The sequence below is a fragment of the Nomascus leucogenys genome, chromosome 2 (genome assembly GCF_006542625.1).
Source record: "Nomascus leucogenys isolate Asia chromosome 2, Asia_NLE_v1, whole genome shotgun sequence".
NCBI lineage: Eukaryota > Metazoa > Chordata > Mammalia > Primates > Hylobatidae > Nomascus > Nomascus leucogenys.
The window spans coordinates 116,845,073-116,866,655 of record NC_044382.1 but is presented as its reverse complement, the minus strand read 5'-3'; the positions used below and the strand labels follow the sequence as shown (position 1 = coordinate 116,866,655).

The window sequence follows — 21,583 nt, the reverse complement described above, 5'->3', positions numbered from 1 at the left end:
GAAGGTTGTTGGGGGATAGGTTATTCACATACGCCAATTACATGGGGTAAAGGTACCTTCACAATGGAGAGATCTGGCAGTCACTACTTGACTTAAGTAATCAAACTTGACTGAGCACTAAGAGTAAGACAAGCCAACTTTATGTGCCTCCCGGTAGGATGCAACATAAAGTATACATTGTCATCTATGAAGCAGTCCTGTCAAAAATGTCTGACCTGAATCTAATCAAGCCTCTAGAACCATCCTTAAATTTACAGGAAATATAGGGGATAGATCAGGGACAGGTTAAACAGTAGTCATGAGAATGCAATCAGACAATCTAGCATATGAGAAATTTTACAAGAAAACTGAACTCCTGAAAAACAAGTCATGAGGAGGACTGTTCTAGATGAAAAGATTAAGAGTCTACAGACACAACAATCAAATGTGGTATGTTTACTTTGATCAGATCCTGCTTCAAAGCAACAACAACGAAGGAAATGATGGACAGAAAAAAAAAAAAAAACTATTAGATTGGTGCAAAAGTAATTGTGGTTTTTGACATTATTTTCAATGGTGAAAATAGCAATTACTTTCGCACCAACGTGTATAAGAGACATTCTGGGGAGACTAGAATATGGACTGGATATTAGATGATAATGGAGAATTATTTATTGTTAATTTTATTAAAAATGATAATTGCATTATGGCTTTTTAGAAGAATGTCTTTATTCTCAGCAGATGCAAGCTAAAGCATTTACTGATCAAGAGTATATGTTGCCTGAAACATACATTCAAATGATTCTGCCAATGTGGCAGAAGGTTAATACTTGTTGAATCCAGTATGCATATTCACTGTCCCATCCTTCTAATTTCTATGGTTGTTTTAATTTTTTTTTTAAAGGTTGGAAAAAATAAAATGAGAAGACGCTTGTTAGGGCTGGACGAGTAGATGTTTTTTCAATCTGTGTAAATTAAAGTCAGTCCCGATAAAGAATCTGATTAACTACTTTTAGAAAATGGCATGGGATGGCCGGAAGCAGTGGCTCACGGCTGTAATCCCAGCACTTTGGGAGGCCGAGGCGGGCGGATCACGAAGTCAGGAGATCGAGACCATCCCGGCTAACACAGTGAAACCCCATCTCTACTAAAAATACAAAAAATTAGCCGGGCGTGGTGGCGGGCGCCTGTAGTCCCAGCTACTGGGGAGGCTGAGGCAGGAGAATGGCGTGAACCTGGGAAAATGGCATGGGGTTGGGGTAGGAGGAATTTCTCTGTGGCTACTTTCGGCTTCCTGCTCTACTTATTGTTTTTAAAAACCCACTGGATATTTACAGATACTTTCCATTGCCTTCTTCTCACTCAGAGCAGACTTCCTTAACCAGCCAGTCTAACTCCTCAAATCTTCTCTTCCTACCTGGACTAACTTGGTCCCTTTTAACTTTTGATTTGACAATCACCTAGGATTCCTGTCATTTTTGGCTCGCCCCAAACTATTTCCTTCACCTGATTTGTGGGAGCCACAATCCTTCACCCATGGTTCCTTCTTCTTGGTCAGCTCTTCTTACTTATTCTGAAGGAACATTTAGAGGCATTTGCATTTTTATTAAATCTAGTAGAGGTGATTTCCTGTCTATAAGAGGCACTGACATGGGCCATGAACAGCTGTGGATATGTATGTGTTTAGTAGTGATGGTAACAGTGATTGGGGGAATCCTTTTACTACCTTTTGTACTTCTTTATATCAAAGGGTATTTGTATCTAAATGTTTGTTAAGGGAATGAAGGGAAAAAAAGAAACACCTACAAGTTATTAACTTCAGCTCAATAGGTTAAAATTATTTTGGTTGTCCTCAGCATACATTATAAGTAATAATCAATAGGTTAAAATTATTTTGGTTGTCCTCAGCATACATTATAAGTAATAATCAATCGACTAATGTTCAAATTAGTCCAAGTCAATTTAAGACAAAATGCAATATACATGTGCTCCCTCAACGTACCACACAGCAATGCACATTTAATGTTTAACGTGTATTATTTTTAGAACGTTTAAGGTGTATTATTTTAAGGTGTATTTAATTTTTAGAAAATTAAAATGATGCTAAATTCATATTGCAAATGAATGTTACATTTTACATTATACTAAACATAAACGAGTGTTCCTTTGTATATAAATTTTAACATTCAAAATTTAAAATATCAGTTTAATTTATACAGCAGGGGTCAGGGGTTTGTAGTTTCAGCATTAACTCAGCCTTCCTGCTGGTTTACTACTACTACTACTGCTGCTGAACTCCCAGTTATAGGAACTGAACTCTTGAGTCCAAACCCATTTCTTGATCAAATATAGAATTTATCTTACTATAGGAATTATTTCCAGGCCTTGTTTCCCCAAAGCCTGTCTTCTCCAATTGGATGCTCTATGTTAGACTGGGATTGTAAATAACTTTTCTAAGAACCTCCAATGTCTAAAGTAATGACTCTGGATGCCAGACAAATATCCGAGTAGCTATTATAAGCACCCCGCAGTCTCTAGGGCCCATTCCAAAAGTGTCCTAATCTGGCCCATGCAGGTGAACTAAGGTTCTGACATAAAGCCTATATATGTTGGAAAAATTTGCCATTACAGCTCATCATCCTTGTAAAGAGTAAATAACTCCACAAAACAACTCCTATTTCCATAAAAACAGAAGCAGTTTGAAACACAAATTTTTCAAAAATAAAATTTTATACTTTTTCATTTACATATGAAATTTTGATTATACAAAATCTTTTGATTATAAAAGAAAAGTTTGCCTATCTCTCATGTGTGAAGTGGATATATAAAAGTACTTATTTTAAAAATAACTATATATTCTATAGGATTTAATGTGAGAAATCAAATTCTTGAAAACAGAAAAATACTATCATGGATACCTTTAGAAAGACAACTATGCTTGTATAATTTTTAAAAAAAGATTCAAATAATTCACTTCTTACAATTTATTACAAGTATGATCTGCAGATTTTCTCGTTGCCTTCCAACTATTAATACAATACTAAATGGTGTTTCATCTGAATCAAGAGTAAAGAATAATGATTTTCCATAATCTTTTCTAACATAAGCATTAGGTATAAGAATTAAAACTTTGACATCAGAATTAGATTTTAATAAACTATATCATTAAAAACAGATATCAAAGACTTGAAAGTAATTAATGTACTTCTTTTTCTAACTAATAATTCTACAACAGATAGAAACCTAGTGCGAAATACACAGCATAGCTGGATTACAATATGGTTGCTGTGGGTGAAGTTAGATATGGATATTTGCAATGTAATTTAATTAACTTGAGAATGCTAGCCAGGCGTGAAGCAATGAACTTTATAAAATTAACTATTTTGACAGATTAAGAAGTAATGTTTAATGTATAAAGTTATTTTTAAACTCTTCTTGATGATTTAGCAAGGGATCCCTTGTGAAAAAGCTAAATTTTGCAAGAGAGTGAGACTTGGAGTTCTCAAGTTAGTGAACCAGACTGTAAGCTCCTTGAATACCTGGCAAATATTGTTTTGAATCTCAGTAACTTAAACAGAGTAAGTGCCCAGTAAATATTTCTTGGTTATCTAAAGCACTCCTAAAATAACAAAGGAATAATAATTAGGTGTACGAAGTTTGAAAATCTATGAAATAATCACACAGTGTTGGAACTTTTTTTTTTTTTATACCTTAGGTTTTAGAGTACATGTGCACAATGTGCAGGTTTATTACATATGTATCCATGTGCCATGTTGGTTTGCTGCACCCACTAACTCGTCATTTAGCATTAGGTATATCTCCTAATGCTGTCCCTCCCCGCTCCCCCCACCCCACAACAGTCGCCGGAGCGTGATGTTCCCCTTCCTGTGTCCATGACTTCTCATTGTTCAATTCCCACCTATGAGTGAGAACATGCGGTGTTTGGTTTTTTGTCCTTGCGATAGTTTACTGAGAATGATGGTTTCCAGTTTCATCCATGTCCCTACAAAGGACATGAACTCATCACTTTTTATGGCTGCATAGTATTCCATGGTGTATATGTGCCACATTTTCTTAATCCAGTCTATCGTTGTTGGACATTTGGGTTGGTTCCAAGTCTTTGCTATTGTGAATAGTGCCGCAATAAACATACGTGTGCATGTGTCTTTATAGCAGCATGATTTATAGTCCTTTGGGTATATACCCAGTAACGGGATGGCTGGGTCAAATGGTATTTCTAGTTCTAGATCCCTGAGGAATCGCCACACTGACTTCCACAATGGTTGAACTAGTTTACAGTCCCACCAACAGTGTAAAAGTGTTCCTATTTCTCCACATCCTCTCTAGCACCTGTTGTTTCCTGACTTTTTAATGATGGCCATTCTAACTGGTGTGAGATGGTATCTCACTGTGGTTTTGATTTGCATTTCTCTGATGGCCAGTGATGATGAGCATTTTTTCATGTGTTTTTTGGCTGCATAAATGTCTTCTTTTGAGAAGTGTCGGTTCATATCCTTTGCCCACTTTTTGATGGGGTTGTTTGTTTTTTTCTTGTAAATTTGTTTGAGTTCATTGTAGATTCTGGACATTAGCCCTTTGTCAGATGAGTAGGTTGCAAAAATTTTCTCCCATTCTGTAGGTTGCCTGTTCACTCTGATGGTAGTCTCTTTTGCTGTGCAGAAGCTCTTTAGTTTAATTAGATCCCATTTGTCAATTTTGGCTTTTGTTGCCATTGCTTTTGGTGTTTTAGACATGAAGTCCTTGCCCATGCCTATGTCCTGAATGGTATTGCCTAGGTTTTCTTCTAGGGTTTTCATGGTTTTAGGTCTAACATGTAAGTCTTTAATCCATCTTGAATTAATTTTTGTATAAGGTGTAAGGAAGAGATCCAGTTTCAGCTTTCTATATATGGCTAGCCAGTTTTCCCAGCACCATTTATTAAATACGTAATCCTTTCCCCATTTCTTGTTTTTGTCAGGTTTGTCAAAGATTAGATAGTTGTAGATATGCGGCATTATTTCTGAGGGCTCTGTTCTGTTCCATTGATCTATATCTCTGTTGTGGTACCAGTACCATGCTGTTTTGGTTACTGTAGCCTTGTAGTATAGTTTGAAGTCAGGTCGCGTGATGCCTCCAGCTTGTTCTTTTGGCTTAGGGTTGACTTGGCGATGCAGGCTCTTTTTTGGTTCCATATGAACTTTAAAGTAGTTTTTTCCAATTCTGTGAAGAAAGTCATTGGTAGCTTGATGGGGATGGCATTGAATCTATAAATTACCTTGGGCAGTATGGCCATTTTCATGATATTGATTCTTCCAACCCATGAGCATGGGATGTTCTTCCATTTGTTTGTATCCTCTTTTATTTCATTGAGCAGTGGTTTGTAGTTCTCCTTGAAGAGGTCCTTCACATCCCTTGTAAGTTGGATTCCTAGGTATTTTATTCTCTCTGAAGCAATTGTGAATGGGAGTTCACTCATGATTTGGCTCTCTGTTTGTCTGTTATTGGTGTAAAAGAATGCTTGTGATTTTTGTACATTGATTTTGTATCCTGAGACTTTGCTGAAGTTGCTAATCAGCTTAAGGATATTTTGGGCTGAGACGATGGGGTTTTCTAGATATACAATCATGTCATCTGCAAACAGGGACAATTTGACTTCCTCTTTTCCTAATTGAATACCCTTTATTTCCTTCTCCTGCCTGATTGCCCTGGCCAGAACTTCCAGCACTATGTTGAATAGGAGTGGAAAGAGAGGGCATCCCTGTCTTGTGCCAGTTTTCAAAGGGAATGCTTCCAGTTTTTGCCCATTCAGTATGATATTGGCTGTGGGTTTGTCATAGATAGCTCTTATTATTTTGAGATACGTCCCATCAATACCTAATTTATTGAGAGTTTTTAGCATGAAGGGTTGTTGAATTTTGTCAAAGGCCTTTTCTGCATCTATTGAGATAATCATGTGGTTTTTCTCTTTGGTTCTGTTTATATGCTGGATTACATTTATTGATTTGCGTATGTTGAACCAGCCTTGCATCCCAGGGATGAAGCCCACTTGATCATGGTGGATAAGCTTTTTGATGTGCTGCTGGATTCGGTTTGCCAGTATTTTCTTAAGGATTTTTGCATCAATGTTCATCAAGGATATTGGTCTGAAATTCTCTTTTTTGGTTATGTCTCTGCCAGGCTTTGGTATCAGGACAATGCCGGCCTCATAAAATGTGTTAGGGAGGATTCCCTCTTTTTCTATCGACTGAAATAGTTTCAGAAGGAATGGTACCAGTTCCTCCTTGTACCTCTGGTAGAATTCGGCTGTGAATCCATCAGGTCCTGGACTCTTTTTGGTTGGTAAGCTATTGATTATTGCCACAATTTCAGAACCTGTTATTGGTCTATTCAGAGATTCAACTTCTTCCTGGTTTAGTCTTGGGAGGGTGTATTTGTCCAGGAATTTATCCATTTCTTCTAGATTTTCTAGTTTATTTGCATAGAGGTGTTTGTAGTATTCTCTGATGGTAGATTGTATTTCTGTGGGATCGGTGGTGATATCCCCTTTTTCATTTTTTATTGCATCTGTTTGATTCTTCTCTCTTTTCTTCTTTATTAGTCTTGCTAGCGCTCTATCAATTTTGTTGATCTTTTCAAAAAACCAGCTCCTGGATTCATTAATTTTTTGAAGGGTTTTTTGTGTCTCTATTTCCTTCAGTTCTGCTCTGATTTTAGTTATTTCTAGCCTTCTGCTAGCTTTTGAATGTGTTTGCTCTTGCTTTTCTAGTTCTTTTAATTGTGATGTTAGGGCGTCAATTTTGGATCCTTCCTGCTTTCTCTTGTGGGCATTTAGTGCTATAAATTTCCCTCTACACACTGCTTTGAATGTGTCCCAGAGATTCTGGTATGTTGTGTTGGAACTTAAATCCAGGACTATCTGACTCCAAAGCCTGTGCTCTTTCCACTGTCATTTCTTTCTTTGCTTCACTAAAATAATTTAGATAATTTAAAGACAAAAGTATTTCAAAAGATATATCTACATTAATAAAGAAACCATAATCTCAAAGTCTTGGCTGAGTTACATGACAAATAAGTAAGGAAACTGTGAATATGCATACAACTTCCCCAGTAAACTGGAGAGAAGAAGACACAAAGTAGATGTTGAGGGTAAGGTGGGGAGGTGGAAGAGAGAGAAGGGGGAGAAACAGGGAGACAAAGGGAGAGGAAGGAAGAAGACAAAGAAGAGGGGAAAAGGAGAGAGAAAGGAAGGAGAAGAGAAAGAACTGCATTTAAATCAGTATCACTTCTAGTGTACTGGGAATAACAACAATATTTTCATTGTGTAAGATACAGCCAAAAGGAGGAGCTGTTTACTTCATTTACTATGACAAAATAACGAGACTGTTTAACAAATAAAAGATAAAGAAAAAATGTAGAGAAAGATAAATTTAAGAACCAAAATAAAATAGAGATTCTAATAAAGGCTTTATTTAGCTGGAAAGAAAATTAACAAAACAAAAAGAAAAATTCTCCAACTTTTATAAAGAAAAAATGTATAAATATGAGCGGTTTAGGCACATTTAAACATAAGGAAAATATTGCCCAATTATAGCAACAGCCAAAGAAGTTTCTGTTCATAAACTATGCTTAATCTTTACTGAAATCTAACATTTCAAAATTTAGATACGAAATCACCGAAGTACTTAATAAGAAATTATAACCATAAATCCCTGTTTGAAACATAAATAATATGCTTCTCTTTCCATTTATTTTTAAGACTTCTTATGAAAATTTTAGGGCAATATAGACATATAAAATTAAGCTATAAAGAGAATATAATACTATAAAATGATGTGGTTTTAATGACTTTTAAATAATACAGGTAAAAAAGAACTTTATTTAAAACTTTATTTAAAACTTTCTTTTAAACTTTATTTAAAAGTTTCTAAATAAATATACTCCTATTTTTCTTACTTAAGCACTCTTTAATTAAATAAGTAAATATGATGCAAGAGAGAAAATTTTAAACATCCCTTCAATTCTATTACACATGCTACATAATTCCATTTAGTATGAACTATTCGAAAATACTTTGAGTCATTTAAAGCAATGGAAAATTAGTAAGACTTACTACACAGTTTGACAATTAGCCAATGTGGGTTTATTTTGAGTTTTTTATACGTGAAATGCTCTAAATGGAATCATCCCACTACTTACAAAGATAACTTTCAAACAGAAGAATAAAAATCACCTAAGTAAACAATTTCTAAAATTTGCCTTACCTTTAGCTAAAGCTTCTTTATATTTCTCTTTGGCAGAATTCATTTCTTTTATTAATTGTCTATAGCTGCATTTTAACTTCTCCAATTCTGTTTTTGTAACCTGTCAAAGAAACAAAATGCATAAATGTTTTAAAATGTTTAAATTTAAATTGCTCAAGAACTTAAATTCCAAAGTATTAACTGATGTGTATTTTACTACTTACAGGTCAGAGTTGTTCTTTAATATACAACTATAGTATATGTTCTTTAATATACAACTATAGTATACAAGTATGTTTTAAAAATCAGTACTAAATTCAATAGTATGTGAAAACAGATAAACTTTTTTAAAAGAATAGCAAATCAGGCCAGGCACAGTGGCTCACGCCTGTAACCAGCACTTTGGGAGGCTAAAACAAGCAGATCACTTGAGGTCAGGAATTCACGACCAGCCTGGCCAACACAGCACAACCCTGTCTCTACTAAAAATACCAAAAAAGGAGCCAGGCTGTGGTGGCGCACGCCTATAATCCCAGCTACTCGGGAGGATGAGGCACAAGAATTGCTTGAATCTGGGAGGCAAATGTTGCAGTGAGCCAAGATCACACCACTGCACTCCAACCTGGCTGAAACTTGGCTCAAAAAAAAGGGGGGGGAGGGCAAATGAAGAATAACACTGTCATTATCTAAACTTTAAAAAAAATTAACTTGGTATGTGCAGAAATATTTTGTGTAATTAAACAAACAATTAAAATATTTATTATTTCTATGGAACAGTGAAACAAATGCAAGTCCTTGACTGTAGTCAAAAAGCCATTTAAATGCAATTTAAGGAAAAAATACGTGTCCCAGATATTGTCTACAAATCTTCAAATTTGCCATTTGAGAAGATTCAGAAAGAGAAAGCATCAAAACCTTGCAAAAGGGGTTATCAGCAACTTGGAAGATAATCTCAAACCCCTTTTAAAGAAATTCTGTATCACCAATGTTCTTGATGACACAGACGATGACACTGTGTGAATAAACAAAAATAACTACAATATAAATATAAATGAGTTCAAATCATTCTCCATTCAAGAAAAAACTCACTAGTTAACTTTGTAAAACTATTTGGTAAAATACCAAACTTTTTTTTTTTTTTTTTCAGACAGAATTTCGCTCTGTTGACCAGGCTGTTAGGGCAGTGACATGATCTAGGCTCACTGCAGCCTCTGCCTCCAGTGTTCAAACAATTCTCATGCCTCAGCCTCTCAAGTGGCTGGGGTTACAGACATGCACCACCGCACCTGGCTAATTTTTGTATTTTTAGTAGAGACGGGGTTTCACCGTGTTGCCCAGGCTGGTCTTGAACTCCTGACCTCAGGCGATCCGCCCACCTTGGCCTCCCAAAGTGCTGGGATTACAGGCATAAGCCACCACACGCAGCCAGAAAACTTTTTTAATAGATTGATCAGGTTGACAACACTGGAACCAATTAGTCAAGTTTCACATAATAAAAAGACAAATCAACATTATATACCTCCTGATATAAAACTGCAAGAAGTATATACCACCACCTATGATGTATTCTTGCCCAAAATACACAGCCAGAATCTTATCAAGTCTCTAGATGTAAATTCCAATTTACAGAAAAAATTAAAGATGAAGGAATATGTGAAATCACATCATAAGACGCTAACAGAAAAACCCAAAATGAAGGAAATTCAATTATATAGAGCAAATTACCTAGTTTCTTCCATAAATAAATGGCATTTTATTAAACACTGTGCAGGAAGGAGAACCTACATATTTTTTAAAAGTATCATTCAAATGCAAGGTATAGATGGTATCTGGATCCTGACTGAAACCAACCAACTATAAAAAAACATTTAAGCAACAACCATTTCAACAAACAATATTCGATAACATGAAGGAATTATTATTTTTAGGCAAATTAACGATATTGTAGTTACATTTTTTTTTTTTTTTTTGAGAAGGAGTCTTGCTCTGTTGCCCAGGCTGGAGTGCAGTGGTGAGATCTTCGCTCACTGCAACCTCCACCTTCCAGGTTCACGCCATTCTCCTGCCTCAGCCTCCCGAGTAACTGGGACTACAGGCGCCCGCCAGTACGCCCAGCTAATTTTTTGTATTTTTAGTAGAGACGGGGTTTCCCCCTGTTAGCCAGGATGGTCTCGATCTCCTGACCTCGTGATCCGCCTGCCTTGGTCTCCCAAAGTGCTGGGATTACAGGTGTGAGGTACTGCGCCCAACCTGTAGTTAACACTTTTAACAAGAACACTTATTTTAGCTATACATTCTAAAATATTTATGGATAAAATGATATCTTTAAAATGATCCAATGTAAAAAAAAAAAAAAAAAAAGTGGGTGAGAGTATAGAAAAAATGGTGACTATTCAGGTGATGGGTAGTTGGAAGTTCATTTTACTATCCTCTCTTTTTTTATACATTTACAAATTTCTATAACAAAAATAATTTGAAAAAAGTCATTCAGAAGAGACAGACTCTCAATGTAGGGAAAATGAGGGATATGTAAATTTAAGAACACCAAAAGTAATTTTGCCTGTATTTTCTTTTTTATTTATGCAAAGTATTAGATAAGACAAATTTATTTTTAAAAGACTCAGAGAACCATTTCAGTAAATAAAAACTAAAAATCCTAAGTGATAAGAAAGCTTTGTGTCATAGTTTAATTGGGGGCCTCTTTTTTCTTTCATAGGAGTATATACAGTAATAGTATATCCTATAATCGATGTTTTATGTTCAATAAGATATTACTTACTAGAGATCATAAACCTATTTCTTGTTGGGAAATGATGAATAAACAATTTTTAAAGCTAAATAAGGTAAAATATTTCTGTGAATTTGAAAAACAATTTCAAGAAAGAACTTCAATATGGAAAAACGAACCTTAATCATCTCTGCCTCTATCTGCTGATGAACACCTATGTAACTTTTCTTCACCTGCTGCTTGTCCTTAATCATCATGGTGAGCCTGTGTAAAGGTCCAGAGTTCAAGTCCTCTGCATGTGTCTTCATTATCCTACTAAGTTGTTCTGTCTGCTGAATCATAAGTAGCCAAGACTTAAAAAAAAAAAAAAAAAAAAATTAACATTTGCATTAAAGGTTTCCATTTAGCTGTGCTTTAAGAGTTCAAAACTTTAAATATTTAGTTTTACATAAATTATTACATTAATATAAAAAATAGGTTTCTGACAACTGTCCAAAGATCTATGAATAGTTCATATTTAACGTCTTCAACTTCAGCTACACATGCTTCAAAATTCTATAATCAGAGACAATACAGAAAACTAAGAAAAAGATTAGGGGACTCTTTAAGAGTCCACACTTGCAGTCTTCATTTGATCACTTCTCATTTGTTGTCCAGCACACTGAAATATTGCTCTACCACACGACTCTAATGCCCCACTATGGTCTTCAGTTCCTAATGGTCAAATGCAACAGACATTGTCCCATCTACATCTTAACCTGCCTCTCTCTGTGGCATCTGATCCTGCTGACTCAACTTCATTCTGAAACTGTCTTTTGTGGAGGCTCGTTTAGCTTCCTATTTCCAACATTCCTGGCTTGTTTTCCTCCCTTTCTAAAATTTCCTTTTCAGTCTTTGGTACCTGTTCTTTTGTTGCCAGTAAGAATACTGGTATTCTATGCATTTCTATCTATAGCCCTATTCTTTTCCTAACAAATACCTTTACATCTCAATAGTTCTTCCAGCACAATACACCAAACGGCACAACACACTGCCTCAATAGCAAGAGGCACACAATTGTAGGTTTGGGATCAGTGGGCATATGGAAACCGCTAGAAAAACAAATCTTTTATCAGTTAGACTTCCTGACATATATATACTTTTTTTTTTTTTTTTTTTTTGATACGGAGTCTCGCTCTGTCACCCAGGCTGGAGTGCAGTGATGCGATCTCGGCTCGCTGCAAACTCCGCCTCACGGGCTCACGCCATTCTCCTGCCTCAGCCTCCCGAGTAGCTGGGACTACAGGCGCCCGCCACCACGCCCGGCTAATTTTTTGTATTTTTAGTAGAGATGGGGTTTCACCGTGTTAGCCAGGATGGTCTCGATCTCCTGACCTCGTGATCCACCCGCCTCAGCCTTCCAAAGTGCTGGGATTACAGGCATGAGCCACCGTGCCCGGCCAACATATACTTTAAAAAAAAAAAAAAAAGAGGAACAGAGGAATCCTCTTCACTACGGTATTCAATATTCTATTCAAAAACAATATTGAAGACTTATGAAAGGGTGATCCAAAAGATATTTTTTAAATGAACAAGTTTGGTTTCAGATACTGACAGGAATAATTTTCTACTCTATTATTTTTGATCTGTGAATGAACAGAATTATTTTCTTTCTGTTAATATTCCAATGTAAACAAAAATCAAAATTTCATAAGCATCTAAAGCAAAATTATAGCCTAAAGAAAGCAAATTCTTAGTCATAATACAAAGTTGCCAGGATCTGACCTGCCAATCTTGTTTTTGATACACTGCATTGTATGTTTTTAAAAAAATAATAACCTTTGAGAACAGTTATTTAGGGAGGGGACTCACTTTTAGTTGTGAAATGATATGATGAACATGGAACATATGTGTGGCCTATAAACCCATCATATTTACTTTTAAATATGAAAATATAATCACTAACTTGCTCTTAACACCACAAAGCAATTTAAAACTAATGTAGTCCTTACTTTAAAATCTAAAATGTAACAAAGATGCAAACAGTATAAAACTATACAAACATGGATTAAAAACATAAACTAAATGGCTATAATACATGTAGCTTTGCCTTTTTCATCTAGTATTTTCACTTCAAACTATGCAGTGTTGGAGAAATATTCTATGGCATGTGCAGAATGTTAATGCTATAAAAAAAATAAAAAGTGAGACAGTCTTCTTGCTCTATCTTCAAAAAATAAATATTCTTTAAGTGCTTTGTAGCAATAACTTTTTGTAATTCTACGTAGCAGTCCTTGCAGCCTAGGGGAGATTTCTTAGAAGCCAAAAAACCACACAATTGGGTCAGATTGCCCTCCTCTCCCAGAAGGGTACATCCTAACCTGCCTAAAAGCCCTGTTCAATGTACTCACTACAGGAAGTCCAAGGTCTCAAAGCATATATTGCCACTGTGTCAACCCCATATTGTCCTCAGTATCTCCTAATCCAACCCAAGCCACTATCTATAGAATCCTGTATTGTCAAGAACTCTTGCTCTATAATTAGAAAACTCTTCATACCTCTTATCAGAACTTTCCATTCATCTTCTAGTTTTAACAAAAGCCTGGCTCTATCTCACTCCCAACACCCCAATGCTGCTAATAAACATTCTCTGTGTTTCTGCAGAAGTCTCAGCTCCTTTGAATCTGAGGATACCCTTCTCCATGAACAATCCATCAGCAAGTCTTTCAGATTCTGTCTCCAAAGTCAATCACAAATCCATCTTCTTCTCTCCATCTCCACTGCCACTGCTTTGAAGGTTATGATTACCTCTGGCTTAGAATATGACAACACTTCCCAAATGGTACACTCTCATGCTCCTTTCCAATCCATTCTCTTTAAAGTAGCAATAATAATAATAATAAAATAATAATTAAAAAATTAATATAACTGTCTTCCTTAAAACACTACATTGGCTTTCCTTTTCATTTAAAGAAAAATCCAAACTCCTTTCTTTTATGTTGAGATGGAGTCTTGCTCCAACACCTAGGCTGGAGTGCAGTGACGCAATCTCCACTCACTACAACCTCCACCTCCTGGGTTCAAGTGATTCTCGTGCCTCAGCCTCCCAAGCAGCTGAGACTACAGGTGTGAGCCACTACGCCCAGCTAATTTTTGTATTTTTAGCAGAGACGTGGTTTTGTCATTTTGCCCAGGCTGGTCTCGAATTCCCGGCCTCCAGTGATCCATCCACTTTGGCCTCCCAAAGTTCTGGGATTGCAGGCATGAGCCACCACACCCAGCCCAAACTCCTTCTAAGATTTAAAATGTCTCCCATTATCTGTCCTCTAATCTATCCTTCCAACTTCATGTTTTGCTGTTCTCTACCAAGCTAAATAAATGCTAGAAATATTGTTCTTTCTTCAGTTTGCTGAACATATCAAGCGCCAATCTCTTCCTGAAAGTTTTTACCTCTACCTGGAAGCTCTTCCTCACCTTCACCTGGCAAGATCCATATCTTCCTTTAGTAATCAGCTAAATATCCTATAAGTCTAATCCTTGCTATTCTGTCTTACTCTTTCTCAGCATTTAAAACAATTATTTATCTATATGTATAATTGGTGGTTTGGTTTTTTATAATGTCTCCTCAATTGAAATGGAAGCTCCACGAAGTCGGTACCACGTTTAATATTTTGAGTATTTATTGTAATGTTTGAGACAAGAGGGAGGGAAAGAGGGAAGAAGTAGGAAAAAAGAAAGAAAAAAAGGAAGGAGGAATGTAGAATAAAACCATGGATTAAATACATGCCATACAAGTGGCTTAAAAAAGTTTTTTTTTGAGACAGGGTCTCACCCTGTCACCCAGGCTGGAGTGCAATGGCACGATCATGGCTCACTGCAGACTCAACCTCCCAGGCTCAAGTGATTCTCCCACTTTGGCTCTCCAAGTAGCTGTGACTACAGGCATGCATCACTATGTCCAGCTAATTATTTTGATTTTTAGTAGAGACAAGGTCTCACTATGTTGTTCAGGCTGGTCTTGAACTCCTGAGTTTGAGTGATCTTCCCACCTCAGCCTCCCAAAGTGCTAGGATTATGGGTGTGGGCCACCATACACAGCCATAAATATCTTTTTAACATGGAATTAGGTAATATTATAATGTGATAGTGAAGAAAAAATAAACAGGTCTATCTTCAACTGAAAAAATAACAGAAATAGCAGAGCGGCATGTAATGCAAATGAAACACTGACCTAAAAGGAATGGTTGAAAGTCACAAACAAAAAGATGTTTGGATGATCTAATTCCTTGAATTAGCCGGGTGGGTGGGATATTTGTCAAAAGAGAGGAGAGTAAAATGTTAATAGATGCTTAACAAAGAAACAAACAAAAGTAAAGCTACATTTCTATATTTGCCATAAAACTGGAATAGCATGTTGCAGATATAGCTCTTTGGTTACAGCATAGCAATGATTAGGACATAGATAAATTGTTATTAGGATAATTTGTGGAAGATAATTCTTTTTCTTTTTTTAAAAAAATAGAGACAGAGTCTCACCATGTTGCACAGGCTGGTCTCAAACTCCTGGCCTCAAGCAATCATCCTGCCAGTCTCCCAAAGTGCTAAGATTACAGGCGTAAGCTACTGCACCCAGCTGCAAGCTAATTCTTTGTAACTTAATAAACGAAATATTGTCAGCCACTTGAAGACCTTAAAATTGCTTCATTATACAGAAAACTGATTGCTAATAGTATTCCTTACAATTGAATTTTACCAGTAGGAAGTCACTGATGCTGAAACTTATAGACAGATCAAAAAATATTAAAAAGTAAAAATACCTGAATTTTAATTTTAGAAAAGTTTAATCGTAGGCAAATAACAATAATACAATCAGAAAAAAACACTGAAAATTTGAAAAACGGAATATAAATATCATCATTATTGAAAGAAGAGCTACAAAACATTAAAGTGATAATAATTTTACTAGACTAGACAAAAATTCCACAGGATACCAACAAAAATAAAGAATGAGAGACTGACGGAAAGAAGTGTAAGTAACTTTTCAAATAGAAGAGTCAGAAGATAGCTTTAGTTCTTAAGTTTGTATATCAAGAAGTATAAATTTGAGTTTATAATTCTTAAGTTTCTGAAGTTAACCAAGTGAAGGTTTTTAAATAAGCAGGCTATTTATACCTCCTGAATTATCAAAAGTGCTTTTTAAGGAAAGTTAACACTATCCATTTTTAAAAAAAAAGGACAAAAAGTAAGTAATAATTGAAAATAAGTACAAAATAAAAATGAGGCCAGGAGCAGTGGCTCATATCTGTAATCCCAGTGTTTGGGGAGGCCGAGGTGGGAGGACTGTTTGAGGCCAGGAGCTCAAGAGTAGCCTGGGCAATGTAGCAAGACAGTGTCTCTACAAAAACAGATTTTTAATCAAAAATTTGAAAAGCTTTGTTTTTAAATTTAAACATTAGCTGGATATGGTGGCTTGTTTCTGTAGTCCTAGCTACTCAGGAGGCTGAGGTTGGAAGATTCCCTTAAGCCCAGGAGTTTGAGGTTACAGTGAGCTATGACTTTGCCACTACACTCCAGCCTGGGTGACAGAGCAAGAACCTGTCTTGGAAAAAAAAAAAAAAGATACTAACTCTACCTGTTAAATATTATACGAAAATGGGATAAACACTTATAAAAAGGAAAACATTATCAAATCAGAGAGGGGACAAAACTTCACTATATGCAATACGTATGAAACAGAAATAAAATAGAGCACAACAACAAAAAGACAAGTGAAAACACCCCAGAAAAATATGAAGAAGACCCTGTAGTCACTATATTCAAATAATATAAAGTCGAATTCTAGGACAAAATATAAAACAAAGAAGAGCTTACTTAATTACAGAAAAAAAGGAAATAAAGTCGCTAAAATTAAGTCTAAGAAAAGAGAAATAACCATAGATTAATAATAACACGAGAACTTTGACAGGAAAATACTAAAGAATGGAAGAAATGAGTACTATTTTTTTCTTCTTTTGAAGAGAACTATAAAGTGCCAAGACTGACACTTCAAGATATAGGGTACAGATCATTTGATTGCTCACAGTTAGAAACCCAGCCCTTTATCTGTGCTGTCCCTTGCTAATTACCTTCTGATAGGGTTGAGGAATAGGAAGAAGGCTGCCAGGCTCTTACTCTTGCACTCTCTCTCCCTCTCCTGTTTCCTTTTAGCTTTTCCAAAACTGTTGAAGATTTTCCCAAAATTAAAACCTGTCTATTGAACTACATGATGTAAGTTCTACTTTCCTGCTGGAATCCCAACTTTTACAAGTACGAAATTCAAAGAGACGAATAACCATGGAGTCCATGGTTGTCATAAACCAATTATGAATAACATACCTCTAATAAAGTGCAAAGCTCAAATGTTTTGCCATTGAATAATATCTAAATTGTATGAATCAGTAAACTTTGGTGCTACTTAAATTGTCTCTAAGAATTGAGAATGAAAAAAAAAGTTTCTAAAACCACCATAACATTGAGAAACTGAGGCAGAACCCAGTGGAATCCCTGAATTGAGGAGACAGAGCTGGGAGTCTGCAAAGAACAAGGTGCTATGCAATAAAAACAAATACAACCTACCAAGACTGAATCATGAAGAAACAGAAATTCTGACTAGACTAAAACAGGTAGGGAGACTGAATCAGTAATCAAGCACTTCCCATCAAAAAGCCCAGACCTTTGTTTGACTCATTAGGGAATTCTACAAAACATTTATAGAAGAATTAACATCAATCCTTTTCAAACTATTCTAGAAAATAATACAATACATAGGAATAAATTTAACCAAGGAAGTGAAAGATCTTTGCACTGAAAACTATAACATATTGATGAAGAAGTTGAAGAAGATACAGATAAATGGAAAATATGCTTATGTTCATGAACTGAAAGAATGATCATCATTAAAATATCCATACCACCCAAAACAATCTACAGATTGAACGCAATTCTATCAAAATTCCTAATTAAAATTTCAGTGATAAAAATTGACATTAGAATTTTGAAATAGAAAAAAAAAATCCTAAACTTCTTATGGAGCCATAAAATACCCTGAAAGCTAAAGCAATCTTTAAAAAGAACAAAGCTGGAGGCATCATACTTCCTTGTTCCAAACTGTATTTCCAAAGGTATATTAATCAAAATAATATAATACTAGCATAAAAACAGATACATGGGCCAATGGAAGAATAGAGGGAGCACAGAAAAATAAACCCACACATATACAATCAACTCATCTTTGACAAGGGCACCAAGAATACACAATAGGGAAAAGACAGTCTCTTCAATAAACAGTGTTGGTAAAACTGGATATCCACATGTAAGAGAATGAAACTGGATCCCTATCTTAGACCATACACAAAAATCAACTCAAAAAGAACTAAAGACTTAAATGTAAGACCTGAATCCATAAAACTCCTAGAAGAAAAAATAAAGGAAAAATTCCTTGACATTGCTGTTGGCAATGATTTTTTGAAGATGACACCAAAAGCACAGACAACAAAAGCAAAATTAAACAAGTGAGACTACACCAAACTAAAAAGCTTCTACACAGCAAAGGAAATAACCAAATAAAAAGGCAATCTAAAGAATGGAAAAAAAATTTGCAAATTATATATCTAATAAGGGAACTGATACAAATATGTAAGGAACTAACACAACTCAACAGCACACAGAAAAAAATAGCTCAGTTTTCAAAATCTGCAAAGGACCTGAGCAGATATTTTTCCAAAGAAGATACACAAATGACCAAAAGATATATGAAAAAGTGCTCAGTATCACTAATCATCAGGTAACTACAAATCAAAACCACAGTGACATATCACCTCACACCTATTAAGATGGCTATTATAAAAAAGACAAAAGATAACGTTGGCAAAGATGTGAAGAAAAAGAGCACCATACACTGTTGGTGGAAATGTAAATTAGGACACCCATTATGTAAAACATATCGAGGTTCCTCAAAAAATTAAAAATAGAACTGTTATATGATCTAACAAGCCCTCTTCTGGTTACATAGCCAAAGAAAACAAAACCAATGTAACAAAAAGATACCTGTACTCTCATGTTCATTGTAATATTGCTACAGCTTGCATATTATTTGCTTGTCCCCACCAAAACTCATGTTAAAGTTTGATCCCCAGGCCAGGCACAGTGGTTCATGCCTGTAATCCCAGCACTTTGGGAGGCCAAGGGGGGCAGATCACTTAATGTCAGAAGTCCGAGCCTGGCCAAGATAGTGAAATCCTGTCTCTACTAAAAATACAAAAATTAGCTGGCCATGGTGGCAGGCCGCCTGTAATCCCAGCTACTCAGGAAGCTGAGGCAGGAGAATCACTTGAACCCAAGAGGCAGAGGCTGCAGTGAGCCAAGACGGCGCCACTGCATTCCAGCCTAGGCGACAGAACGAGACTCTGTCTCAAAAATAGAATAGAATAGAATAGAATAGAATAGAATAGAATAGAATAGAATAGAATAAAATTTGATCCCCAATGTGGTGGTATTGGTAGGTAGGGCCTAATGGAAGGTGTTTGGGTCATGAGGGCTGCTCCTACGTGGGTGGCTTGGTGCCATTCTCACAATAGTGAGTCCTCACTCTGGCAAGACTGGATTAGCTCTTGTAGCGATGGATTAGTTCCCACAAAAGTGGATTGCTATAAAGTCCCCGGATTTTCTCTCTTTGCATATGTCCACTTCCCTTTATTTTTCTCCCTGTGTTATGACACAGCACAATAGTTCTCACCGGAAGCCAGGGTGATGACCTTGAACTTCCCAGCCTATAGAACTATAAGCTACATAAACCTCTTTCTTTATAAAATGCCCAATATCAGGAATTCTATTATAGTAACAGAACTTGGACTAGGACAGGCGTTATTCATAATAGGCAAGACGTAGGAACAACCCTCAACAGATGAATGGATAAAGAAATTATAGTAAATAAAATGTGTGTGTGTGTGTATATACATATATAATGGAATATTATTCAATCATAAAAAAGGAAATCCTGCCATTTTTGAGAACAGGGATTAATCTAGAGGGCATTATGCTAAGTGAAAAAGCCAGGCATAAAAAGACAAATACTGCATGATCTCACCCATATGTGGAATTTTAAAAAGTCAAATTCAGAAAAAGAGAATAGAACGATGATTGCCAGGAGATAGGGGTGAAGAAAATGGGGAGATTTTGGTCAAAGGGAACAAAGTTTCAGTTATGCAGGATTAATAACTCCTGAAGATCTAATGTACACCATGATAACTAGTTAATAATAATTTATTATATAGTTTGAATTTGCTAAGAGAGTCTGTATCTTACGTGTTCTCCCCATGAAAATAATAACTATGTGAGGTGACAGATAAGTTAATTAACTTGATGGTGGTAATCATTATACAATATATATCAAAATATTACAAGGTATACCATAAATACATATAATTTTTCCAAAAAAAAAATAATTATATTATAGAATTTAATAACAAAAAAATATGTGTGTACTTGGAAACCTCTAAGGAGACAGAGGGAGAGACAAGGAAAGTATTCAAAGAATAATGGCTAACGTTTTTCAAAATTGGATGAAAAATAAATACAGATCAAAGAAGCTCAATGAACCCAAGCACAAGACGCATGAAAAAGGCAAGACTACCACTACAATATTTGTGTCAGCCTTGGGATATTAAAATTTTCATAATGATAATATAATAATTTTCAAAAACTGTTTACATATATGAAACTCCTTCAACAGTATAACTCACTGTAATGAGTTCTTGGATATCTTCATTTTTCTTATAATATTTAAAAATTTTACCCTATAAATACAGCAGGAATTGACTAGTCTCTTTCCCTGGATCATTTACGTCTTGGTGTCCAGATTTATAAGCATGGTCCTATCTGGTGAAGGTTTTTAAAGAACCAAAGGACTAAGGTTACCTGATAAATCAGAGGAAGGTGAATCATCTGAGTTAACTATGACCTTCAATGTCAGCAGAATTTCACTTTCTCTTGGTTAAAGCCTTTCTAACAATAGAAAGGTTGAAACTTTTAAGACCATGTTATTTTTTTGAGACGGAGTCTCACTCTATCACCCAGGCTGGAGTACAGTGGAGCAATCCTGGCTCACTGCACCCTCCACTTCCTCGGTTCAAGTGATTCTCTTGCCTCAACCTCCCAAGTAGCTGGGATTACTGGCATGTGCCACCATGCTTGGGAATTTTTGTGTTTTTAGTAGAGACAGGGTTTCATTATGTTGGCCAGGCTGGTCCCAAGTGATTCGCCCACCTTGGCCTCCCAAACTGCTGGGATTACAGGCGTGAGCCACTGCACCTGGCCTAAGACTCTGTTATTTCAAGTATTGCAGATTCTCAGATCATCAAACACTAATATAATAACCAAAATGAATCCAAATAAAAGCAAAAATAATATGTGGACAAAGATTAATTAAATATTTTTAAATAAAATCAATATAATCAAATTAAATAATTGGTTTCTAATGACTGGTACCAAAGATGCTGAGCTGCATTAGCTCAGTCACGGTCCAGTCTCAAAAGTTAGAGAACCACATGACTACCAGGATATTACTACTGCTATTAAAAAAGTAAATCTAAGTATCCAAACACAGATCAGGCCAGAAAAG

General features: G+C 35.8%; 1 protein-coding gene across 2 annotated transcripts in view; it reads right to left on the bottom strand.

Annotated features, from left to right (window-relative positions):
• Positions 1-21,583, bottom strand: part of FER (FER tyrosine kinase) — a 452,653-nt gene that overhangs the window by 360,453 nt on the left and 70,617 nt on the right. For both annotated transcript variants that reach the window (XM_030817473.1, XM_030817480.1), the window contains exons 4-5: positions 11,127-11,300; positions 8,241-8,340 (exon numbers count right to left, since the gene is read on the bottom strand). In XM_030817473.1, coding sequence (XP_030673333.1) covers positions 8,241-8,340; positions 11,127-11,300 — 274 coding nt within the window. The remainder of the gene's footprint in view (positions 1-8,240; positions 8,341-11,126; positions 11,301-21,583) is intronic.